Source organism: Plectropomus leopardus, chromosome 2 (genome assembly GCF_008729295.1).
Source record: "Plectropomus leopardus isolate mb chromosome 2, YSFRI_Pleo_2.0, whole genome shotgun sequence".
NCBI classification, from domain to species: domain Eukaryota; kingdom Metazoa; phylum Chordata; class Actinopteri; order Perciformes; family Serranidae; genus Plectropomus; species Plectropomus leopardus.
In genome coordinates, this window is record NC_056464.1 from 38,960,161 (window position 1) to 38,987,359 (window position 27,199).

Consider the following 27,199-nt stretch of genomic DNA (forward strand, 5'->3'; position numbering starts at 1 on the left):
GTGAACCCCACACACACACACACACACACACACACACACACACACACACACACACTTTTTTCTCTGTATTATGCATTTCTCTACAGTTCATCTATTGTGTCATCTCACTGTTTTATACCTAAGTTAAAATTTATTTTATCTGGTTGTTAAAAAGTTTTTCAGATCGTACGTTCAGTATTTTAAAAACCTGGACTCTGTTGTGCCATGTTTAAAACTTTTTTAAGGCCAAGGACCTCTTAGTTGAGAGAGATGCCGCAGGGACCCACAACTGCATTTGCTGTATGAAATTGTGTTGCATTTTTAACTGCGCCTGCAATAACACGTAGAGCGGCCTAAAGTGCCGTGTATAAACCTAACTTTTTATGGTGCATGCAGTGCTAAGTTTTTAAAATAATGATTATAGGCAGATTGATGTAGATTATTTTTCAGTGTTAGATCATCGGTCTATTTCAATGCAAATTATATGAAGATTTTTAATGAACAGGCCGATTTTTCAGTTTTATTTTAATGGGGTTTTTATGACGTATTTTAATTTTTTAAAAAGGAAAAATAAAAAATAATTAAAAAAAAAAAACACTTTTAGTGGTTGTACACTGATGATTTAAAAAAGACTTGATAAACAACAGTAGTGTTTAAAGTACTACCAAAACTCACACAGTACTTGTGTGAATGTAAGCAGCGCCTCTTGACTTGCATTCGCATGTATCTGAGCAGGACGTGTCTGTTCTGAGAGGAAATCTGTGTTTGTCGCCCGTGTGTCTGCAGACATGGACCTGTGTAACACCGTGGAGCACGGCTGTGAGCACCAGTGTGTGAGCACTCCAGGAGCGTACTACTGCGTCTGTCCGGAGGGACAGCTGCTGCAGGACGACGGCAAGAGCTGCGGCAGTAAGTCCACCCTCTGAAAAACGATCTGTGTTATGTAAAATCATCTCAACAGTCCCTGAAGGAGAAAACTCAGCGTGGGCATTTACAGACAGGATCATGGTTCTTTAACAGATCTGATTAGAAAACTCATCACTAAACATCATAAAAAACAGCTTTAGATAATAATGGAAAAGTTTCTTCAGACTTACTGCAGTTAACCTTTTGAAACCTGAAAAAAAAAATGGCTTGATTTCTTCCAAAAAAATGGAAAGAAGACAACAAGCAACTTGACAAGAAATTGCTCAAAAAGTAAGAAACAAAAAAAGAAAATGACCAGAAAAAAACTCAAATAAATTATGATAATGAATATATTTTTTTCTTAATTTTGACTATAATGATAAATATAGTTTCCTTTATGTTTTTCCTTATTTATTTGCTCATTTTCTAATGATTCTCTCTCTGCATTGCTTCTTCTGAAATCAATTTCTATCTATTTTCAGGTAGTTTTCTTGTCACCTTGTACTAATTTATTTGCAATTTGCTGGAAATTTCATACCAAAACCAGAGCTGATGATTGTTAAAACACTGCAAAGACAAATCAAGATGTTTTCTGAGAGTCTTAGGGCTCTTTTGGGATATTTTAATGGATCTTATGGATTTGGCAATAGCGATTTCGGGACTGTTTCTACTTAAACATGAAGGATTTTACTCTTCAACAAAGAGGCTGACATCTGTAGAGATGATTTCTGTAATGTTGTAATAGTCTGAGCCTGTCACTAGCAAAAACAAGCGTTTTTAGTGGACGTACATTTATGACACATAATGTTAAATCTGGAGAAACTCACCTTTGTGCTGCAGTCAGACGGCTGCAGGGACCCCGAGGGTCCTGCAGGACCCCACAGAAATGTTGCAGGTGCGAGACGAAGGTGAAGCAGGACGTCAGCATCAGATCCTGTTTGTCTTCGATCAGGCAGATGAGTCCTGCAGAAGAGAAAAACACTAAGAGCTGAGATTAGGATTAGAGTGAGGAACGAGCGGGGCTATTTCTCTGGAGATGAAATAAAGATGTGTGTGAAAATAAACCAAAATCCCAAACTGATGTTAAAAGCAGCTCAGTTATGTCTGGGAGGAACCGGTGGAACAAAGATGGGATCCTGTTTTGAGTTTTCTGTTCCTCTGGGGACGCCGAGCTGCCAGTAACGTCCATGAGACGGCCTCATTTATTATCCAGTCAAGATTTATTACTTAAAAACCACTGCGCCAACCGGTGCAGGTAACTACAACACATCTTTTGTTACCTCTGCAGCTTTTAGAGTAACCAGAGAACCTGTGAGCAAAATATAACCTCTGTCCTGTTTTTTTCCATCTCTGAATACTTCAATAATACTGATACATCAGCCAGCTGATACTTGGTTTTGAGGACACATCGCCCATTTTTCATATATACAGAAAACGTGAGTCACAAAAATACGTGAATAAAACTTACAACCAGACAAAGAATTTTGCTCTTTTTTTTCTTAAATCATTTACAGGGTTTCCACACATTTACAGATTAATTTTTAAACTTTTCTATAACATTGTACCTCAGTTACATGACTTTATACAAGTAGATAGCAATACAGCCATGAATTATTAAACACACACTTCCCAGGTACGTACTTGCTGATAATAAACCGTTTGTACCTCATAACTTTATACATATATCTTTGTATTTGGATATACAATAAGCGGCACATGCAGACAGACCGAACGAGCACATTCAAAAAAACAAAAAAAAAGAAGAGGCTGCGTCCTTTTCTTAGGGGATAGAAAGCTTTAAAATCCTGCAGATGTCAATGCGTGTTGACATGTTTCGGATTATAATTTTATCAAGTCTGTCTGCATTCTTTATTCTTTTTAAAGAAACATCTGTTTTATGGACATTTCTAATAACTGTTTTGCAACCTTGTCTGAAACCTGATAACTTCATGTTCACCCAAATGTTTCAACAGTTACGCAGCACGGCACTCAATTTTAAATTAGTAATACAGGAAACTTATTGTTTCATGTTTTGGTATTTCTATAAACACATTTTTATTTGCTAAAACACTGTATATGAAAAACTTTCCACAACATACTGTTAGTGTTACCAAACCATTTCCAGGCCTGGAAAACTGTTTTTTTTTTTCCCTTTTCCAGGAATTTCATGACAGTGGGAACTTTGTATTTATGTTACCAAAAACTGAGGGACTGACACAAATCAAGAGTGCAGCTGAGGTATTTTTGAGGTTGAAATAATATCTGATGCTGAATATTTGGCAGTTTAATAATAAAATGTGCACCCCTATTATTTTTTTATAATAAGCCAATAAGGAATCATCAACATATGTTTTTGATGAGAATCCAGTTAATTAGTTGAAAAAATAAAAAAAAGTGACGGAGATGAGTACAAAGAGGGACATTTTGCAGTTGACAAATTAGAATACGTACATTTCTCAATTATCGTACCTGAAATGCATCTTTGACAGTTCTGTGCATTAGTTTCTTGTAACTTACATCATATCTATGATAAGCAAATGTTGTGTAGATGTACAAAAGAAAAAGAGTGCATCTGAGCAACGGAAAACAGAAGAAAAACATCTGTTAATTCTAAAAAGCAAACATTAGGGCTGTGTATTTATCCTCTGCCTCTCTCTCCTTCAGCCTGCAAGTCAGCCAACATCGACCTGGTGCTCCTGATCGACGGCTCCAAGAGCGTCCGCCCCCAAAACTTTGAGCTGGTCAAGAAGTTTGTAAACCAGGTGGGACCTGTTTTTATAGCAACTAAAAACTACTATTTTAATGTCATACTGTATCACACTTTTTCTAAAAATAACTCCAACAACAATAAAAGCAACTGAATAGAAATCCTAAAATTAAAGTCTAAAAAGAATCATCACTTCTTACACAGAGCAGATGCTGATTGGTTGTGCTGTCAAGTTGTTCCCGGCACAGATAAAGGCGCAGTATCGAATTAAAGGTCCCAAAACAAAGAAATCCAACTGTGTGACAAGCAATTATTCAACAGATCAGCGACAAAAGCTCAAAATCTGCAGAATCATGGGTCAAACACTGTGCCCTTTGTTGGTTTGGACCCATCGTTCACGACCTTCATGTTTTTTTTGTGACGTCTGAGGTGAAGTGAGGTGTGCAAATCTGGCCCAGACTATGAATCTCATATACTGCAAAGGAAAAATAATTTTCTGTATTCACCTCATGATTCGAATACGCTCCAAAATGTAATGAGTTCTTCCTTTCTCGATGCTTCAACTCTTCCACCAAGTTTCATGAAAATCCTGTCGGTAGTTTTTCTGTGATCCTGTTGACAAACTGACAACGACATGCACAAGCTGAGCCGAGCACATGACCTCTGACCGCAGTAATCGAGTATTTGTGCCTTGTGTCGCCTCCTCGTGCGCTCCAGGTTGTGGACTCTCTGGACGTGTCCGCTCACGGCACCAGAGTGGGTCTGGTTCAGTACTCCAGCCGAGTCCGGACAGAGTTCCCTCTCAACATGTACCACACCGCGGACGAGATCAAAGCTGCGGTCATGAAGGTAAAGATGCTGCTTTTCTGTCTGTTTCCATAGTTTCATATTTTAATACCAGATGCTTCACCAGCTATCTGTGCACATACAGGATTATAAAGAGTATTCCTGAAGTAAAGCCCATGAGTCACGATCTTAGTCCTTCAGTGAGAGCCCGGAGCGAAAGACACGTCAACACGTTGGACCTGAGCTGTTGTTTCCGTCCTCGTTTAGGTTGATTACATGGAGAAAGGCACGATGACGGGTCTGGCCCTGAAACACATGCTGGAGAACAGCTTCTCTGAGGCCGAGGGCGCGCGTCCCGCCAGCCGCAACATCCCCCGGATCGGACTGGTCTTCACAGACGGACGCTCGCAGGACGACATCACGGAGTACGCCAAGAAGGCCAAAGAAGCCGGTAAGACTTCAATTTACAGGGTTTAGACATATTTTTACAAATAAATTTCCAGGACTTTCCAGGACTCTGAGGCAAACTTTAACAACCACTTTCTCTGAAGGACCGTCGATTCTCCTCATCAGTTATTTTTCATTACTGTATAAGAGCTTTTTAAATATATGTTTGTTTGTTTGTTTGTTTTAAATGAGATAAATTCAGAACAAGATTTAAACTGAATATTAAAATATAAATCAGGGACTGTGAGTTATTTATGAGAGGGGGTGCAAAAGGGGGAGGCATGTCAACTTTTTTAGAAACTAGGGAGGGACTCATGTTTTTATTTTAGCTTAGGCTTAGACTTAATATATGACTGTATTTTCTGTTTATTTTACTGCCATTTTTCTGAAGGTTGGAGGGCATGTTTTCATTAATACATTTGGCCTTTTTTTCTTTTATATATTATATATTTTTTGGCAAAATTGAAAGGAAACATTTCTTTCTCGTCTTTTGCCATCTTGCGTTATTATACAGGTCTGTGAAACAGATCTCCATGACTGTTCCAAAACTTTTAGGACATATGTAGTTTTTCAAAACTTTTACAAGCCTAAAAAAATGCCACTTGCAAATTCCATGACTTCTCCAGGTTTTTCATGACTTTACAAACCCTGAACTTACAAGTGTGAGGGTTGAACCAAAGCTACAGTTTGTGTTTTCAGGGTAGTAATCTGAATCCAGTCCCTGTACGTTTAAACCGTATGTGATGTGTTCAGGTATTACGATGTACGCAGTGGGTGTTGGAAAAGCTGTGGAGGATGAGCTCCGTGAAATCGCATCTGAGCCTGTGGAGAAACATTTCTATTACACCACCGACTTCACCGCCATCAGCACCATCGCTGAGAACCTCAAACTCAACGTCTGTCCAGGTACACGACTGTGATTTCTGTTAAAAACTAGTGCCCTCCTCACACGTAACCAGCATCACCCCGACCTCACAGATTTAGAAATCATCCGCCACACTTGAGTCTTGTGCGGCACATTTGCTCAGGATGAGCAAAGACTTTGCATTAAAAACATATGACTGGCCTAAAAATATATCCTGATTCATTAAACAGATATGGTTTGTAAAATGTAAGAAACATCTTCTTAATGCATATATAATTGTAATGTTTTAAAAAATATTTTGTCTAAAATAAGCAAAATGTAAAAGATGAGACTCACACAGGCGGGTCACTGTGACGATGTCGTGTTCTTTGGCGCCATCTGCTGACAGAAAAGCATGACAGCTGTTAAAAAAATGCATTATATTATAAAGCAACAATGAATATAAATGCCTAAAATATAACAATACCCTATAAAACATTATGAATTGAAAATGGGTAGTAGTTTAGAGTTTTAATTTTAAAAATATATCCTGATTCATTAAATAGATTTGGTTTGCAAAACGGCAGAAATATCTTCTTAATGCATATATAATTGTAATGTTTTAAAAAAATATTTTGTCTAAAATAAGCAAAATGTAAAAGATGAGACTCACACAGGCGGGTCACTGTGACGATGTCATGTTCTTTAGCGCCATCTGCTGACAGAAAAACATGACAGCTGTTAAAAAAAAATGCATTATATTAAAAAGCAACAATGAATACAAATGCCTAAAATATAACAATACCCTATAAAACATTATGAATTGAAAAGGGGTAGTAGTTTAGAGGTTTTATTTAAACTGCATCACGTTTTTTAAGTCTATCATCAGTTTCTCTAATAAATGTGTTGAAAGTCAAAGTATAAAAAGTCCCAAAAACAGAAACAGAAGAGGTGAAGGTGTTGGTCTGTGACGGTTTTTCATTGCAGAGGAGAGTCAGGGGGAGATCGAGGTGAAGGACCCGTGTGCCTGTGAGAGTCTGGTGGAGTTTCAGCAGGCCACCATGAGCAGCCTGGAGCAGCTCACACAGAAACATATCCTTTTTTTAAAAAAAAATCCATCTTCATCCAAACACAAGAAACCAAAACACAATACTCTGTATAAGCCTCTGTGACTTGTGAAGACTTTCTGATTTGGATCTGAGGTGAGAAACGATCAGATAAAGTGACCAAAAGGCCGCGAAACACACTCGATTAGGGTGATATTCTTCTGTGGGCTCGTCAGTATGAGGATCCTGCAGAATTACAGTTATTGGATTCAGTTGTAAAATAAAAAATGATTTTTACGCGATAATGGATGTTACAGATGTGGAACTTTGGCTTTCGTTAAATCCTGTTTTTTTTGACTAATTTAGACTTTAAGTGTCAAGTGAGGTTCAAACCCATATAATTTATATCATTAGTTTTTGCACTTCATTAATAATCTTAATTTTTCATATTTTGTTATATTTGCACTCTTTATATTTGCACTTGTTGCCTCTTTGTACTGAAACTGCTGCACAACAATTGCGTTTTGTTTCTCGGGATAATTAAAATCTTTCTAGGAGTTTATCATGTTTCTGGGAATTTAAGACATTTGAAGGATTTGAGAACATTTCTCAGATTTTAGGATATTTCTGCCATTTTAGGACATTTCTAGGATTTTAGGTCATTTCAAGGATCCTCCACTGGCACATTTTTTGATAAACAAGCCCTATTTTGATGCTGTCAGTCACTCTATTTTCATTGGGTATTAGAAAAAAATGATCAAAGACAAGTTATCAGCAGAGAAAACCTTTCCGTCATTATTATCCCTTAACTGCCGTCTACTGTCTGGTATGACCGCTCGTCTGGAGCAGCTGGAGAACCAGCTTCTCTCCAGGAAGTGATCTGATCGTCATCACAGCGAGCGAACGTGACGCCGCAGAGAGAAGAACAGAGTGAGGAAGACGAGGGCGCAACAGAAACCCTCCCAATCAAAGGACAAAACCAAAGTGTCTTTTCACAAAGCCTTCGGTCAGTCTGTTCCTCCTCACGCTCATGAGGACGGCATTTGTCTGAAAGCTTGTGATATGGAATCATATTTCTGGTAAAGATGTAAATGACCTAACTGTACTTTTGTCTTAAAAAAAAGAAAAGAAAAGAAAAAACACGTCCACTGTCCCAGCCGTCACAGAGAAAAACAGCTGCAATACTTTCAGAAAACAGATGGATTTTACATTTCCAGGTTTCCCAGAGACATCTGTGTTTGTGAACATTTAGGATCAATTCAAACAGACACACACACACACACACACACACACACACACACACTGTAGACTATCTTTGTAAACTAGATGTAATCAACTTACTGTAGTTGTTAAATTTTGTTACGATGTATTTATAGCAGATTGTTTTTTTCTACCGCAGTAGAATAGCAAATTTAAGTTTAAAAAATGAGTTATAAAAATGAAGTGTTGTTACCACTCCCAGTTTTTTAAATTGGCTCCAGTCTTTTTCGTACAAAAGCAGTACTTGTTTGGTCGCAGGTTTTAAAGAGAAAAGTGGTTAAAACAAAAAGGGAAGTTAAGAAGTTTAAACGTAACTGTGGTCTGTTGCTGACAGAGAAAACGTGATGAACCAGATGTGACTGAAACAAGTATTTGACTCAGAATAAATACCTTTCTAAAAATCCAATTTGTTCTCTGCACTTTCTAGATTTTGTCTTACAATGCCCTTAACAAGTCGGACTATTATTCACAATAAAAACATTTTTCTGTGTCTTTGCCCTGACGTGGTCCGTTACATCCTCTAGCATGACTCAGCAGTCTGTAATAATGGAGTCACATGAACAGAGAGGCCTCACAGGTCTCTGTATGTGAATCAAAGCCCACCTGAGCTTCGGCAGATTGTCTCACTTTTGTAGTTTTGTATAAAAATATACCCTTTTATATTTGAATGCCTGTATGTTTTTGTATATTTTCTAATAGCTTTACCCTTTTTTGTACTTTTCTGATGGATCCCTGTATTACAGCACAGAAGGCAATAAAAGAGAGAACTTTTCACTTTTGGGTGACGTGTTTTATATTTCAATTTTCACTAAAGAATTGCTTTTTTTCTTTTCTTTTTTGTTAAGAAAACGTATCATTTGTGGAGTTTTTGTTTCAGTGAGATTCTGCAGGTGAACCACAACTCTAAGGTTGAAAACTGCAGCTGAACTTCAGTATTTAGGCCACAATGTATAAAGATTATACAAAATATTAAAGGAAACCGTCAAGAAAGCCCAAAAGCAGATTGTGCTGTTGTCAAACTAATTTAACCCTTTAGAAACCTGAGTGAATCGGCTTGATTTCTTTTAAAAACATGGGACGTTTCAAGAAAATTACCTGAAAATAATTCTAAAAAGTCAATAAATAAAAATGAGAAAAAGGACTTTAAGAGAGTGCTAAAAATATAACATTTAATTAGAATAATTTTAAATATATCTTTCTGAACATTTTTTCCTTTTTTAAAATTATATCTAATAATATTTTCAGATCTTTTTTTTAATGTTTTACTAATTTTCAGTATTTTCCAGAACACTTCTTGCCAAGTTGCTCTTAATGTTTTAAATCATTTTTTAAAAAAGAAATTAAAACAATTTTCTCAGATGTCAGAGCTTTAAATGCTCAGTGTGATCTGACAGTTTAATCATTTAAATTTTTGTCAGTTCTGAAGTTTCTCTGTAATAACAAATATATATATATATATATGTGTGTGTGTATGTATGTGTGTATATATATATACAGTATATACACATATATGTATATATATATATATATATATGTATATATATATATATATATATATATATATATATATATATGTGTGTGTATGTATGTGTGTATATATATATACAGTATATACACATATATGTATATATATATATATGTATGTATGTATGTATGTATGTATGTATGTATGTATGTATGTATTTAACATCTGTCTTCTTTTCTCTCTGTACTCATCTGCTCTTCTCATCACACGTAGAGCTTCTGCCTTTTTCTTTAAACATAATTGACAAATATAAGGAAAAATAACATTTTAAAAGAAAAATACAATAACAAGCAGCAGTAATAACAAAAATGGTCATTTCTTTTGAATAATTAATTTCTGAAGTCCTCAGAAGCTCTAATACAGAAGGTGAAAACGTCCTTCTGGTCTACAGTCACGTCACTAACATGGTCTCCCTGTGCCCGGAGCAGTCAAGTTTTTATGTTTTTGGTGACGAAAAGGGGGTTTAAATCATGATTTTTACCAACTCTAGGGAGTTCAAAACTTTTTTTAACTAAACTTTTCTCTGTCTGACTGTTAATGTTGAGAGTTTCTTAACGACTCAAGTTTCCTCTGAAAGGTGACGAGTACCCTGATGACCGGAGCTCATTCTCAGAGGGTCGACAGTAAAGTTTTTGTTTTTCAAAAGCTGAGCAGACGAGAGAGAGAGTGAGAAGGCTGTTTCCCTGAAGGTTTCTGTGTTTAAAGAGCAGCTCCGCAGGGATCCGTGTCTGCTCTCAGACGGAGAGCGTCATTACTGACAACGACCTTCAGCACATTTCCTCTGCAGACTGTGATGCAACATGTTTGTTCCTTCATGAGCAACTTATGAAGTATTTTCACTTTATTTGATATGATTTATTATTTGGGTGACTGATCCACAACAAATACACTGTCTTTGTCAGTGTTATATAAGTATTTTGTAGTGTCCATCCACTCATGGCCTGACTTTAAGAGTAATTTACAGTTTAATGTCATTGTTCGTTAAAAGATTTCAATAAGTCCCACACAATGAAATATACAAATATTAAATATGAGGAAAAAGAGAGCACCGGTACAGTCCTGGATCACTATAAAGGCAAATACTTGTTGTTGTATTGTAACTTTTTTAGGAGGGAAAAGTTGTTTTGATGCATCTCTAACTGGTTTCTTTATTAATTGATTAATTACGCGGTCCACAAGGGCCCATTAATCATTGGGGGCTGGGGGCAACCTGCGCCAAAATTCCCAAATCCCCCTTTTTTCGCAGCTTTTCTAATGCTGCCTTTATGTGCTCTTTGAAAATATCTTATTTACTATATTCATGAGTTTTGAGCACATAAACGGCCCTCAAAAGTTGTAACTACTATTCGTTTTTCATTTTGGTTTTGGAACAAGGTAGAAACACCTGTCTCTGTCCAACCTCTGCGGGTAACAAGTCTCATAGTTATAAGTGCCAAAGCACAATGTGTACCCTGAAATTCACCAAACCAGTCTGAAAATGAAGAAAATGTGCTGAGAGTCTGTGGGGACCGAGGGCAGTGGGTGACATTTACACCACGAAACATTAAAACTTCACCTCCTCTAAATGAACAGCACTTTGAAACGCAGCGCTGAAGCTCACTGAGGCTACGGAGAGGAGGGTTTAAAGGAAAGGCCGTTTCGTATTTCATGTCTTTTGTTCCTTAAAATGTATCGGTTAATGAATGTCGGCCTAGCAAAAAAAAAAAAGTCAAAACTGACACGTCCAATTGGCACAAACCACACACAACCTGCAGTACATCAAAAAAACAGAAGCAGAAATAATACGATTCATGATGGTCATACGTTTTTTTATGATTACGTTTGATAATGATTATTTTGGACGATGGTGTGTGGTTGCGTGTTGAAGCATAACAATTCTTTTTATTTATTAATACTTTTTAAAATAATGCAGAAGGGGGCTTTTTGAGAATATTGTAGTTGATGGATATTGTAATATATATTATAATAACAGCCTAGCTATAAAATGTCACAACATTTATCACAAAAATTGCCATCATCATCTCCTAGAGCCCAATTTAATATATTCAACTGTTTTGTGTTGTTTTTTTTTTCAGACCAGCAGCTCGAAATCTAAAGATATTTAGTTTACAATGATTAAGTTTTTTTTTAAAGCACTTAAATTTTCAAGATAACTTCCTATCGTGAACAACTACTCGTGTCAGCTCTAAATAAAAGAGGAGCTTCCTGGATAAACACATTCACCTAAGTTTCATAAATCTAACACTGAAGAAGAGTTTGAAATGATGCAACTTCATGGTGAAGTTGCATCATCACAAACAAACTTTGAATTTCTCTAAAGAAAAGTTCCTGTTAATTGGTTTCATAGTTAAAGTAAAAAAACAAGTCAGACGTGTGAGGAACAAAGATGTTCTCCTTGTGGAGCAGAAATAGTTAAAGAGCATTTCCACAGAGAAACTGTTTTTGTTTTTGAACAGTTTGGTTAATGTCAGTGAACTTAATCACCTGTCCTCCATCGAGGATGCTGCAACGTGTTTTTTATTTACTAAAAGAAGACATTTAAATAACCTTAAATAAGTTGACCTTCTGGCTTCTGGCTAATTGCTGATTGTTCTAATGACAATGATGACGAACTCTCTGAAGAGTATCTAATAAATCCCTTTGATGCTGTGTGTGTGTGTGTGTGTGTGCTGTGTGTGTGCTCTCTGCGTGCTGCACAACAAGCCGCCCCACAGTGTGTGACCTTTACTGATAATGAGGGCTGGTGAGACGGCTGCTCGTTTTGTGTCCTGCAGCATCACTCACTTCCTGAATACACTGAGGATTATTGAAATGTCAGGAGGTCCCACGAGTCCTGCCTGTGAAGAGAGCAGCAAAGTCTCGCCTAAAGTAAGTTTACTGAGTGTCGAGTTGTACTATAGGAAGTTTGGCGATGCTAAACAGAAGAGAAAGTTAAATGAAGGACGAGTGACTTCAGACAGACCCGAGCACAGAGACAAAATCTCCCTCTAATGCTACAGACGTGGTGGTGTGTTAAACGTTTTACCGCTGAAAAAGTAAAGATCGCACCGTAAAGCAAAAGTAAGTCATAAAATTCAACAAATTCTCATCCCAACTCGTGACATGTTGTCGCTGTGCAGCGGACTGCTGTGGCTACATATTACATTTTAGGTATCCTTCTGTGTATCCGCTGCTACAGTGATGTCATCAAATGCACACGGTGGCATTACGCAGCGCGTGGTTCTGTTTCAGCAACATCAACACATGACAACCTACGCCGGGCGTCAACAAACGTACGTGCTGGATCAGATGTTTCAGTTTGGGCAAAAGGGCAGGTGGTAATGTGTAGAAAAAAAATCATCACGTGCAGACAGGAAGTGACAGACACACGTAAGTCTGCGATCTGTTAGACCGATCCACCTTATACTACGTCTCTACCAGCAGTGTTTTAACCGGACGCCGTTCTGTGGTGAATCATGCACACACAGAGGAAGGACTAATGCCCGAAACGTCACACGTGTGGAGGTAATCGAATACATTTTCATGGGAGCATGCACAAGTGTGCAGGCTTTATTTATTCTTTCATATCTATTTTTGCTTGGTCCAGCACCTCGTCTTTATCACTTTTGGATGTGCGACCTGCTGGAACTTTTCTCTAGAGTCATGCTCACACATCAGGTTTAATCTCCAACTCAACTCTCGTTCCAACTCGTCACATGATGCCACTCTGTCAGTGACCTCCGGCGTCTACTTGTGAAACTTTAGTTATCCTTCTCTGTCAGGATGCCGTTGTGGTGACGTCCACAAATGCACATGGTGGGATGAAGCAGCAGATCCTTCTGTTTACACAACAGCGGAGACTGTCTCAGTGGTTAGGTTTAGGTAAAAGACGCACACTGTGAGGTGCACAAACAAAAGAAACACACATCCACACGGAGAGCGAACTCCAGATTCCAACGCCAGAGTTTGTTGTTTCTGGGACCGATCCACCTCCCCTCCTGCCAACCCTATAAGCCAGTAATCACCATCGGGCTCCTTGTATTCCTTGGGTACCGACAGCGTTATTACCTGACGCTCTCCTTCCTGCACACGCAACCGTCCAGCCACGTTCTACGTTCGCCGTCTGCTGGCGTATCATAACAACGCTACCGGATCTGTCCGAGCGCATTCTCATCTGACCGCTTTTGGCATCAAGCTTGTACGCAGAAAGCACTGAGAGAGCGGATATGTTTGACGAGTGTGGAGCGAGAACGGGCCTCGGGTCCAGATTTCTCAAAGTCATTAGTTCATGGTCTGCACATTAATTTTATTACCAAAAATGTAAACAAACATGTTCACTTAGAACACAAAGAATTAAATTAGACTGCAAAAAATACAGGTTTAGGTCCTTCAAAATAAAAACTCTGTGCCAGAAATAGTGTTCTTATACAAACCACACATTCCCCGGTCACTTACTGTCCAATCAGAACCTGCAACCCAATTTTGGACCACGACCCACCAGTTGGGAACCACTGCACTACACAGTGTGTAAATAACACACTCCAAATAAAAAATGCCCATAGATCTCAAGAGCTTGCACTTAACACTGCACTTCATCACAAAACATCGGCAAAGTCCGCAGGATCGACAGCTGTTCAGAAAACTGAACCACAAACGCACAGACTCCCTCCGTTCTGTTAGATGTAAGTTTTGTTTTGGAAGTTTATATATTTACTCATTTACTTTCACAGTTCTAAAAGTATGTGTACACACACACACACACACACACACACACACACACACATCCGCCCTGAATCCTTGGATGATTGTCGTCCAAACAGCATAAAAAGTCGAAGCTGAAGCATTCAAACCAGATTACCGATAATGTTGCTTCGGAAAGGCTGAGGTGAGTCCTGCGCAGTAATGTGCCTTCATCATTTCCACTGTGAACACCATTTAACCTTTTATCTGTTGATTTACGTTTTTGTAAAGTGTTGTGTACTAATACAAAAACTGTATTTAACAACGCTGGGCCTGATTAGTCTACAGAATGAAGTGCTAGGCCTGTTTATGGTTTGTGTTTTTGTTTGTTTTATTTTTTAATCTTAAATGTGATTTTTTATATTTTTTCTGTTGCAGGTCATGTTATACTTAATATTCTCTCAACCTAATTTCCAGAAAACAAATCCGAGTCTGCTGGATGAAGCAATCAGAAGGAACGAGTTTGGTTAAAAACTAAAAAGATGACATTTACTTCTACAAAAAACACTGATAGCAAAATTATTACTGCATTTGCTGTTTAAAAGGAGCGTGAATGTCAAAACTAAAAAGAACTAACTTAAAAACAACGATCATGTAAGCTCTTACCCGAGGTAGATGCTATACTTTTTTCATTCTTAACCAGCTTGTTATGACAGTTTGGTAAGGACACAGAAAACACTCATCAAAAAATGATTAAATGACCACACTTCATGTTCTTTAAGTTAGTGCTAAAAACATGTATTTCAGTTTCAAATAACAGTATTTTTACTTTTTATCTTTCAAGTTGACACCCTGACCCCTGAGGTGAGTGCATCTGTTTCTAACGGTTAAAAAGAAATTATTAAAATGACGGTGGTTTTAATTTTAAATTAGAATGTAAATGATCAATACAGATTAACTTATATACATAAAGTGTCACTTAATTAAATATAATATATGTTAATTAGTGACAATTAACTGAAAAGTAAAGTGATGCACCTCATGGACATTCATGATGATTTACACAAGAGTGTGTTCTGTAGGTTGTTTTTTTTTTTAACACATTTGAACTATAAACATGTTTTTATATGTATCATGCTTAATTAATGCTCAATTAATAAGGAAGACAGACTGAGTTTAACAAACCTTGTGTTTTGCTTTTATTATGATATTGTTTATAATAATTAGCACTATATAGTCAATATCTTAAAGTTTTTGAGAGTAAATGCATATAATAATTTTTCTTCCATGGGAATTTATTGTATGAAATTTAAGAGGATCATCTTACATGTGAGTCAATATGCTGCAAAACCAAAAATCCGAGTAAGATGAAATTCCTCAAATCAAAGCAATATATGCTTGCTTTATGGGGGCAATTTTATGTTTTAAGCTGTTTTGTCTTTTTGCAGCATTTTTGTAGTGTAGCTGCGCCGGTTCTAAGATACAATTTCCAAACACAAAGCCTTATTTTCTGACGATGGCAACAGCATTTGCCAAATGTTTCTTTATATTGAGAAAATAACTCTTAAATCTTGTATCTTGACAGATGTGCTTGTTTTTAGTCTGGTTGTGCTAGTTTTCTATGGTTCTTTGACACAAGACATTTTTCAGCTGTTACAAAAAATCATAAGAAATTTTCTTTTTCTGTTGGCAGATAATTTTGCTAATTTAAATAAATATTTTCCCCATTTTATTGCTTATTTTTCCTTGTTTTTTAGAGTTGATGGTTCCGCAGTGCACTCTAAAATGTTTTTATTGGATCTGCAGCCTTCAGGAAATGAACGTATCGTCTGCCAATGTGACCGTGGTTATCGAGCATCGAGACTCCTTCTCTAAAGCTTTGACCAAGAATGTGATCGTTGTGGTTCTCAGCATCTCCATCAACTACATCAATGTGGGCCTCATTCAAACCTTTCGTAAACACCAGGTACGACATGCCTTTAACTTTTCAGGTTTTCTCTTGTAGCTTTTTACTCCTTTGTGGCAAATTTTGGGTTATTTCTTTTGAAGTTACTCATTGCCTTCCTCCCATGTCTTTAAAAGAATTTAGGCCAATGTGTTCAAGTTTCAAGGGGTTAATCACATGTAACCAGGAATGATAAATGCACTGAAACGATATGCTGGAAATATTTAAATTAGTTTTCATGTTTTCCGTTTTTTTTTTTTTTTTGCTGTTCCTAATCTGATCCAATACCTGTATTTACACACAGTAGCAGCAAAACATATTCAGTGTGGATTAAATGTATATCTGGCTCTTCAAAATAACAAGTGTAGACATCTACATTTTCATTGTTTTAATTCAAACACTGAAGGTCTTTCCTTAATGTCATTACTGTAATTTAATTGAAACAAACACCACAACACCGTTCACAAGTCCCCAGCTGTGCCGAGAAAAGTGTCTGTCTATTGCACGCCTGTCCGTCATGAAGAGGGATCCCGCCTCAGCTGCTCTTGCTAAGGTTTCTACCAATTTTTTCCCCCATTACAGACTTTTTTCGGGGGGAGTTTTTCCTTTGTCCATGTGTACGGTCAGAGGGATGTCGTATGCTGTAAAACCCGAAAAGTGATTTGTTAAATTTGGCTTTATATATAAATAACACACTGTCCTGTCAATTACAGGCAATAAAGCCCAAAAAATCATCATCATCTTAAAAATTTTTTTAAAAACAAACTAAGGTTGTGAAAAACAAACAAAGGTTGTGAAAAACAAACAAAGGTTGTGACGCTGTCCTTCAGCGTTTCATGCGCACATGACCGATTCTATCCCGTCACGTGATCAAGTGACGCTACTGGTATACATTGGTATGTGGATGTGCCTGGTGCCATCCGCCAGTGTTTAAAAACAACGCCACACACTCTGGTTGGGTGCAGATGGTGGATTCTCGCATCACACTGGTATCCCAACAGCACCGACAGAGCGGACATATTTGACAAATGGGTTACTCTGTTGAGCAATGATATAGAGCTGTGTATAAGACGAGGACGGTGTGCTGGCGTTGCTCCACCATTGTCGGGTCAGATGACTGAAACACACCGAATATGCTGAACAAAAACACACAAAAACACACACACACACACACACACACACAGCGTATCATAGTCAAAACCGTTGTGTTTTTCTTCTCATCCTTCAGATCTTCTACATGAATCCACGCTACATCCTTTTCATCCACCTGGTGTTCAACGACATGATCCAAGTGATGCTGACCGTCATGCTGTTCATCATCAGCTACATACTCTACAAAATAAATGTCTCCGTCTGTGGCGCCTTCATCCTGATTGCTCTTTTCACCACTGAAAACACCCCTCTGAACCTGGCCTGCATGGCGGTGGAGTGCTACATCGCCATCTGTCTCCCCCTCCGACACGTGCAGATCTGCACAGTGAAGAGAACTGTAATGCTGATTGGTTTAATCTGGGCGACCAGCATGTTGTCTGTCCTTCCTGATCTCTTCATCACTTTGGCCACAGAGCCTCTGGACTTCTTTCACACCAGAGTCTTCTGCCTCAGAGAAACTGCCTTTAGAAATCCCCACATTATCAAGAAGAGGGATGTCACCTACATTGTGTATTTGGTTGTTGTTTGGTTTATCATCTTTTACACTTACTTTAAGATCCTGTTTACTGCTCAAACAGCGAGCAAAGATGCTAAAAAGGCCAGAAACACAATAATCCTTCATGGCTTTCAGCTGCTGCTGTGTATGTCGACATATGCAGAGCCGCTGTTAAAGGAGGGTCTGATGAGATGGTTCCCGAAGAATTTTCCAGACATTATGTTTGCTTGTTATATTATTATACAGATTCTGCCTCGATCCATCAGTCCAATCATCTACGGCATACGAGACAAGACTTTCAGGAAGTACCTGAAAAGGTATGTGTTTTGTGAAAGGAGTCCTAAGTAAGAATCGGTTCATGGAGTATAATTGAAACTGCTTTGAAGAATGGCAAAAGTTAAGCCACACACAAAAAGGGAAAAAAGCAAACTAAATAGTAAATAGTTGGTAAACTACGTATCTTATGATGTTTATTTTTTTATTTTCTACTTCCCAACACTTGGTTCAACTGTATTCAAGAATAAAAAAAGCTCGGTTCTGTGTTGCTGTGTGTGTTATTTCAGTAAAAATCTATGAGATTTGTGGTGCCCAGTAGCTCAGTTGGTAGAGCTGGCTTCATCCTCGCCGCAGCAGCTGCAGGTTCGATTCTGGCCTCGGCAATTTATATGTATGTTATCCCCCCTTTCTCCCACTTTCACACTATATCTGTCCTATCAATAAAGGCATAAAAAAGCCCAGAAAAAATCTTAAAAAAAAAAATCTATGGGATTCAGGTTTCTTTTTTCTCTTCTTTTATCTTTATAGTCCCATCACTATTTTTACAATCAACTGACATCACTGCAGCAAAAATACATAATGAATTATTTTTTATTAATTATTATTAGTCAATGTTATACAAACCTTATTAAACAATAAATCCAGGCGGACCAAATTTTGATTGTGCCACTGCAGATTTTGTTTCTTAAAATCACACCTATTACTCCTGTATGCATGAAACACTGAAACATGTACACACACACCAGGGAATCCAGGGACATTTGCCACCACACCACATATAAAGTTTGGGATTTGCGGGAGCCAAACTGTTGGTGTCTTGATCTTCAAGCATCAACTGAGGTAAGAGCCACCTGCTGAGAATGACATGACAGCTCTGAACTGTGTGCTGACTTAAACGATGTTTCAGGCTTCGTTCCGGCTTTCGTTTTTCATGTTTTTCATATTGTTCAGTGTGAATCATTTCATCCTGTAGAGCTTTAATGTTTTCTGTTCCCTGATTATCAGAACACCGTTTCAGATCAGTTCAATGAATGGACAAGTCATTTGTCCCAAACTGAGACATGGGCAGTTTGTCTCTTCATGCTTAATCATATAAACAATTATTACCACTGAAGATGCTGTTTAAAGAACTAAATCTTAATTTGGAATTTTTGCTCTAATTTAACAGCAGAACTTCGACAAAAGTACCTCCAGTTGCTCTTGAGATATAATGAGCTGCAGACAAGGTCACACTGACCTTGACATTTGATGTTTTTGTTATTAATTTGTGGACCAAATACAGTCCTGCGTCCCCTGTCGTCTTACCTTAGCCCAGATTATGCACCTTTAAACCATACAAAGTTGGACACACCGTGAATGCACTTTCAGCCATGTGCTTTAGATCGTTAAAATATGACTCATAATCTGTGATCAGCGTAAACATTTACTCTTAACTGAAGAATATTCATCTTTTCTTTTTAGTGTCAAAAGATGAACGCTTCATCTCTAAATGTGACGGTGGTTTTACAGTATCGAGACTCCTTCACTAAAGCTGTGATCAAGAATGTGATCGTTGTGGTTCTCGGGATCTTCATCACCTACATCAACGGAGGCCTCATTCAAACCTTCTGCAAACACCAGGTCAGATATTCACTGAAACATGCACGAGCTAATGAGGAGTTTACTGAAGAAGTTACCAGCAGCTCGACAGGAGACAAATGTGGACAGCTTTTAAATCCCGCACACGTTCAAGAAAAGGACAATCCTACTCTATGTCAACAGCCTGTTTAAAGTTTGGTTAAATCAGAAATCTGAATGTGAAAACCTTCATGTAAAACTACAGTAAATCAGCATACATTACATTATGGTCATATTCTTTACTGTGTGGGAATATTTTTTTGCTCTGTGTAGTCCAGACCAATGACCAATTTTGACATTCATGACAACTCTACAGGGGATGAATACTGATATAACTCACGTGTTTACATTTTATTACGCCTCGATGTGTAGCTACTCTCTTTAAGTCACAATCAATTAACTAGCCCTTCATTTGCCAAGATTATTCAATGTTTTTTTTTAATCCCAGCAGGCCTAAATTTATGTTATGTAATGTTAGCCACAAGGCTCCTGTTAGAGGAGGTTAAACTATGACTCAAAGTTTCTCTTCATTTTAGAGCCAAAAAATAAATGGCAAAGATTGTGGTGAGTCAGCATAGTTACAAAATTACTGAAATATTTTAAAATGAAATTTACTGCTACAGTGCTTTAAAGCCCTGACCACATGGTGATCATAACCTCTGCCTCCTTTCTGTGAGTTTTTCTTCCCACCCTCCAGATCTTCTACATGAATCCACGCTACATCCTTTTCATCCACCTGGTGGTCAACGACATGATCCAAGTGACGCTGACCATTATGATGTTTGTCATTAGCTACACCATCTACAAGATAAACGTCTCCATCTGCTGCATCTTCATCCTGATGGCTCTTTTCACCACTGAAAACACCCCTCTGAACCTGGCCTGCATGGCAGTGGAGTGCTACATCGCCATCTGTCTCCCCCTTCAACACGTGCGGATCTGCACGGTCAGAAGAACTGTAATGCTGATTGGTTTAATCTGGGCAACGACCATTTTGTCTGTCCTTCCTGATCTCTTCATCACTTTGGCCACAGAGCCTCTGGACCTCTTTCATACCAGAGTCTTCTGCCTAAGACAAACTGTCTTCCCACATCCCCTCATCATCAAGAAGAGAGAGATCACGTATTCAGTGTTTTTAGTTCTAGTTTGGATCACGATCTTCTACACGTACTTCAGGATTCTGTTCACTGCTAAAACTGCCAGCAAAGATGCTAAAAAGGCCAGAAACACAATCATCCTCCATGGGTTTCAGCTGCTGCTGTGTATGACAACATATGTGCAGCTCACTGGTTGAAAGGTGCTCTGAGGCAGTGGTTTCCTAAGTATTACACAGACTCCCTCTTTGCCTCCTACATTATTGTACAGGTCCTGCCTCGTTCCATCAGTCCAATCATCTATGGCATACGAGACAACACTTTCAGGAAGTACCTGAAGAAATATCTAATATGTACAACCCCGATTCCAAAAAAGTTGGGGCATTGTGTAAAATGTAAATAAAAACAGAATGCAATAACCTGTGAAACCTACATTTAATTGAAGATATTTGATGTTCAAACTGAAAAACCTCATTGTAAATATACACATTTTATGAATTTCATGCCTGCAACGTGTCCAAAAAAGTAGAAGGTAGATTTATTGGTTTCAACCAAGTTGAAAAAAAGAAAACATATTTCCTTGATCCTGCTACATCTTTGGAATGGATGAGCTGATTAAAATCAGCAGCTACTATGAAAATTCCATCCAGTTCCTTGGGCAATGTTGCTGTTGCTGTTGCATGTTGCTGCTGATGGCATCATTCAATTCCTGCAGTGCGTTTTTTGAATTTGCATAAGAGTCTTGTGTCAAAATGGCTCCCACAAGGTCAGTCCATCCAGTGCAAGCACTTGATCCACGATGTAAAGGATTAACCATGTCTGTGAAGATGTGCGCAGAGCAGTCTCTGATCTCCCGTTGCTGAGTGAGCCTTAATCGCATCTCATTCACTCCACTCTCCTGCGACCAGACATTTGCCAGAAGAAGGCTTGGTAGAGGAACAGCTCTTCTTCCAAGTCAGGTCAGCCTCGCCCTGATGCCGGCTCTCCTCCCTCTCTTTGTCCAGGGCTTTAGTTTCATTTCTCCTCTCTGGTCTGACTGGCTGCTCGGCAGATGCCACCGGTGGGGATCCTCTTGCGGTCTGCTGCAATCAGTCCAAAATCCACACAACTTCTCCCGATGTTGATAAGTGCTTCTATCATAGAAAAGTCGGGCTTCAGTAGAAGGGGTCATGGTGTCAAAAAATAGAAAAATGTAGAAAAAAGTAGCAAGGATTTGAGGAGCTACTGGCTGCTGCACATACATGCACTGCCGTCATCTTCTGAATCTGAAGTTGGATCAGTGACATGTTTACCACCGTGTGACATCACCTTTTCTTTTAATAACACTGTGTTTGGAAACTGAGGACACTAATATTAATGGTTTTTTTTTTTTTTTTTTTGAGTTCTGTTTGATATTCGACTTCAGTTGTTCAACAGTTCAGAGTCTCTGTTGTTGTATTTCACTACAAAACCACCTGTGCAAAATAAGTCTCATAGTGACGTCCCTGAAAAAGATATCGACGATGAAAAAAAAAAAAGAAAAAGTATGAAAATACCCTGATCTTCCACATTACCTGGCCCATGAGGCATGTGCACTTACAGTGTGAAAGTATGGGCGAGTGTGCCAAAGCGGGCAACCTCCAAGGGACAGACCTCCAGTTGAGCACCTCACTAGCTAAATGGCAGTGTAAAACATGTAATCTTGCAGCTCTTTTAGACTTTTCAATTGTTATCAAACTGGATGGCTTAAATCTGGATAGTGAAATTATACTTTTAGTGGGGGTTTTGATGTCCACAAAAAATGATCCACTGATTTAGAAATGTCTCTTTCCCGATGCAAGTCAATGTGGAAAAAGTCCAACTCCTTATGTTAACAGCAGCTGTCACTGCTGTTAGTAGATATAAATGAAACTAAATGTGATGCTGGAAGTTATTTATTATCAGTTATTTATCATTTTACTGATGTTATCACTTATAAATAAGCTTTCTGCTGCATAAGAAAATGAACGTAACAGATTGAGAGCTCGTAAAAAAAAAAGTAAGTCACCGTCAATACATAAGAATAGACAGCTGCATCTGCACCAGTGCATATAGTTCTTAAAATCACATGCACAGCTTTGTTTTACGTGCACTATGTGCATGGGCACATGGTATTTCAAGCCTTGCTGTTTATTTTTTTTTAAACAACATCTATGTGTTTAACTTGAAAGAAAAATATTTTCACTTTTGGTGTGTATTTCCATAACAAGTTTGGCCTTCAGTGATATTTAAAATAGTATTAGGAAGGTCTTAAAAAGTCTAAAATTGTACTTATCGAAAGTAATTTGATTGTTCTCACAAGACGTGGCAACACAGAACAACAACAGTAAAACATGACTACACTCACACAAACTAACACGCACACAATCACACACACCTCAGATTACGACACAAACACACACCCATCTCCTACATGTGTGCATGTTACACCTCAACATGTTAACACACACGTCTGTATCCTGATCATATCACATATAAAGTCAGAGATTTAGTGCAGCCCTTAATGCTGGTGTCCATGTCTAAATGCAATAATAATTAAGGTAAGCACCACCTGCTGCACATTTTAAGTCAGATATCTAAAAATGTCCCGTGAAGCACTGAAAACTCTGATAATTAGGTTTTTCTGCAGGGATTTACATGTATAAAAGGTTTATTGTGATGTTTTGGTTTTCAAAAACATTGCTAAATGTGACAAATTTTTCCTGTTGCAGATTTGTTTTACATTGTTCTTTTGTTTTTTATTTCTTAAAGTCTGACTGTTGGATGAGATGATAACAAATTCTTTGCAAATGAAATGACTGTTTTGAAATCTGATAAGGACACTGTTTAAAAATCCTTTGTTGATAAAACAAACAAATTGATCTAACTGAATGATGAGCCTCATTCATTGTCTTCATTTTTATTATCATACTTTTATCCCATTTGATTTAATGCATTAATCTGAATTTCAGAGCAAGAAAGTTACATATTTGTATATTTACACTGATGCTCTGCAAATCTGGTACCAATAGCGAATGTTTGATTATTTTCAAAACTTTTTATTCTATAAAGTAAAGGTGCAAACTAAGTCTTTTCACATTAATCATCATACACTGCAGGAAGCAGTGGAGGCAATATTTAGATTTTTCTCTTGTTCAAAACTAAACATACTGCATATTCCTGCATTAAGAATATTATCAAAGTAAAAGTATGTAAGTGTAATAAGGAATGTACTTAAAAGTATTGAGAATAAAAGTACTTAGTGCAGACAAATGTCTTTTTTTGGGAAGGTTACTCTTGAAATCTAACCTCATTAGATGATTTTGACTGTGTGTTGGTTCTGACTGTTGCATTGGTTGAGGTAGAGCTAACTCTGAACGAATACTGTATTTAAAAGCATCAATTTTAAAACAGGCATTGAATCATTGTTGTCTTATTTTCTCTTAGAGTTAAACTTTGGCTCTAAAGAGATGAACGTGTCATCTGCCAACGTGACAGGCCGGGATGCAGACTCCTTCTCTAAAGCAGTGACCAAGTATGTGATTGTCATGGTTCTCGGGATCTCTCTCAACTTCATCAATGCAAGCTCAGCCACCTTCACACACCTTCTGCAAACACCAGGTCTGATATTCCTTTAATGCAATGCTATCACTAATGAAAAAAATCATTTGGATTTGATGCAGAAATTCATATTTGCATCATCTTCTATTCTAAAAATAATTCTAAAATTATTAATAACTTCTTCACATTTACAAACTTGCATTCCTCCAGCAGAGTTGTTGGCATGTTGAAAGGATGATTTACAAGCACACACTGACTGGTCATCATTTAAAAACCTCAAAATCTCTCTATTTATGGTCTCAAAAACTTTGACATGCCACATCATCAAGGGCCAAGTTAAAAATGTCTGAGTTGACTAATGTTGCTTCAAGTTGAGCCCATGTTTTTTTTTTTTTTTTCGTAGTGCACTTCTGGGAACGTTTTGGTCCCCAGATTTTTCTGAGGAGTGATTCCCCTCAACTTTCACTGCAGGAAAAAATGTAATTGCACTTTTGCAACCGTCGTTAGCACCATTAGCTTGTTTACTATATTACGTGAATGCCGCACTGAACGAAACCTGTTCATGCCTTAAAACTTTGTATGGAAAAAAAAATGAATCATCAAATATTTGTATCGAATTACTAAATCCGAATCAACTAGCAAAGGTCAGAGAGGGTACAGCCCTCGTTAATGCCAACTATAAAAGGTTACTTCAATCATCAGTATAATATTTGTTAATGGTAACTTTTCCTGCCCTTTGCTGTGTTCCACCCTCCAGATCTTCTACATGAATCCACGCTACGTCCTTTTTATTCACCTGGTGGTCAACGACATGATCCAAGTGATAGTGACCATCATCCTCTTTGTCATTAGCTACACCATCCACAAGATAAACGTCTACATCTGCTGCATCTTCGTCCTGATTGCTCTTTTCACCACTGAAAACACCCCTCTGAACCTGGCCTGCATGGCAGTGGAGTGCTACATCGCCATCTGTCTCCCCCTCCGACACGTGCAGATCTGCACGGTCAAAAGAACTGTAATGCTGATTGGTTTAATCTGGGCGACGACCATTTTGTCTGTCCTTCCTGATCTCTTCATCACTTTGGCCACAGAGCCTCTGGACTTCTTTCATACCAGAGTCCTCTGCCTCAGACAAACTGTCTTCCCACATCCCCTCATCATCAAGAAGAGAGACATCACGTATTCAGTGTTTTTAGTTCTAGTTTGGATCACGATCTTCTACACGTACTTCAGGATTCTGTTCACTGCTAAAACTGCCAGCAAAGATGCTAAAAAGGCCAGAAACACAATCATCCTCCATGGGTTTCAGCTGCTGCTGTGTATGACAACATATGTCGCCCCCCAGTTAGTAACTGTTCTCACGCAATGGTTCCCAAAGAACTTCACAGACTACCTCTTTGCGTACTACATTATTGTACAGGTCCTGCCTCGATCCATTAGTCCGATCATCTATGGCATACGAACAACACTTTCAGGAATTATTTGAAAAGGTATCTGTGTACATTCAGCTTACCGCAAAAATTTATCTAAGAAGGTCTTTCAATAAAAGGTGAAATAAAAAGGAAACTGCACAAGTGTCTACAGTCATTTCCACCAAGTAACATGCAAACAGCGTGAAGTTCAAACAGGGCTGGGTGATATGGCTTTAGAATAATACTGCAATATTTAAAGGCTATTTGGGATACACAACATATATCGAGATATAATGTTGGTTACTAAAATACATAATTATTGAATACGCTGCATTTACAATAAGTTTTATGGACGTTAGATAAAGTACTTCAATAATGACATTTTTAAAAAGTATTGGGTGCTTTTATTTTGAAGGACCCAGCTCATCTCAGGCTGGAAGTGTTAGGTTTTTGTTGTGGACTTGAAGCGTCCAGTCAACAGTTGGATGTTAGCATTAGCAGAAAGGTTAACTGTAACTGCAGGATGAGGATTCAACCACTGCGAGCTGGAGACAAACTAACAGCAAAGATTGGTTGAGTTTCTACAAAAGACGGCAGCCTATCATTTAAATACTATGTGATCTAATTCTCATTGCATCTAATTTCTTGGAGTAAGCATCTTGGCCATCTTTCCTATAGTAAGGTAAAGGTTAGGATAGGATAAGGTGGCATGTTGTTTTTCCACACCACAAAGAGAGTGGGGAGGCGAGCGAAACCCTAACGATAATTGTACAATACTGGTTCCCGATAAAGAGTAATATTTCTACATGCAAACTGGGATTGTAAACTTGTTAACCAATTTGGGAAAAAGTTGAGGATCACATAGGGAAGTGGATGGTAACGACGGTACTTAAATCACCAAGGCAGTGCCTTAGGGGGGACCAAACAGGATTGCCAAATGTATTAAGATATATTGTTTCTTTGTTTCTGATAAATTTAGCTGCTCAAGAGAACCGCAGATTCTGGAAAAAAAACATCCCCTTCAGATTTTGAAACATTTAGAGGTTGCGTCATATAAACGCATGGTAGCAAGAGTCAATGACGAAGTTGAAAGCTTTTTTTGTCCGTAATATATCTGCTGCACTGAAATGATTTCGTGTTTCGTTTTTCCGCTGTGCTTGCTAAATTTCTATTTTGGGTCTAAGATAGGTTAAATAATACTGTTTGTTCATGTTTGACTCAATAAATTAAAAGAAAATTGCATTACATTTTTTTTATTAAGTTGCAGAACTATCCAATATTGTGATATTGTGATATGGTGTACATTGTGATAAACTACACAAACAGTAAATCCACTTAACATACTAAGTAACAGACTAGATCTAAAATTACACGTATGTACAGGCATGTACACAGTGTGGGTGTGTGTTGCAGGTCAGAAGTGTACACACTGAGTACAAATCTACTGTATAAAAAAGCTCTCTTGCAATGGCACAATCATATGAAAT

The 27,199-nt window shown here is 38.0% G+C and overlaps 2 protein-coding genes and 2 pseudogenes across 4 annotated transcripts in view; all 4 read left to right on the forward strand.

The window, feature by feature from the left end:
- The window catches only part of matn4 (matrilin 4), a 36,977-nt gene extending 28,932 nt beyond the window's left edge, over positions 1-8,045 (forward strand). For all 3 annotated transcript variants that reach the window (XM_042510600.1, XM_042510607.1, XM_042510615.1), the window contains 7 exons: positions 766-888; positions 3,550-3,647; positions 4,310-4,441; positions 4,646-4,829; positions 5,579-5,731; positions 6,657-6,761; positions 7,536-8,045. In XM_042510600.1, the coding sequence (XP_042366534.1) occupies positions 766-888; positions 3,550-3,647; positions 4,310-4,441; positions 4,646-4,829; positions 5,579-5,731; positions 6,657-6,761; positions 7,536-7,594 (854 nt within the window). In that variant the 3' untranslated portion in view covers positions 7,595-8,045. The remainder of the gene's footprint in view (positions 1-765; positions 889-3,549; positions 3,648-4,309; positions 4,442-4,645; positions 4,830-5,578; positions 5,732-6,656; positions 6,762-7,535) is intronic.
- A 7,930-nt stretch (positions 8,046-15,975) lies between these two features.
- On the forward strand, positions 15,976-18,100 carry LOC121960698 (odorant receptor 131-2-like). The gene is made up of 2 exons (XM_042510526.1): positions 15,976-16,125; positions 17,333-18,100. The coding sequence occupies exons 1-2, from the start codon at positions 15,976-15,978 to the stop codon at positions 18,098-18,100; spliced, it is 918 nt and encodes a 305-aa protein (XP_042366460.1).
- Positions 18,101-19,498: 1,398 nt separating this feature from the next.
- LOC121948833 lies at positions 19,499-21,552 on the forward strand (annotated as a pseudogene).
- Positions 21,553-24,206: 2,654 nt separating this feature from the next.
- LOC121948843 lies at positions 24,207-25,830 on the forward strand (annotated as a pseudogene).
- The last annotated feature ends 1,369 nt before the right edge of the window (positions 25,831-27,199 follow it).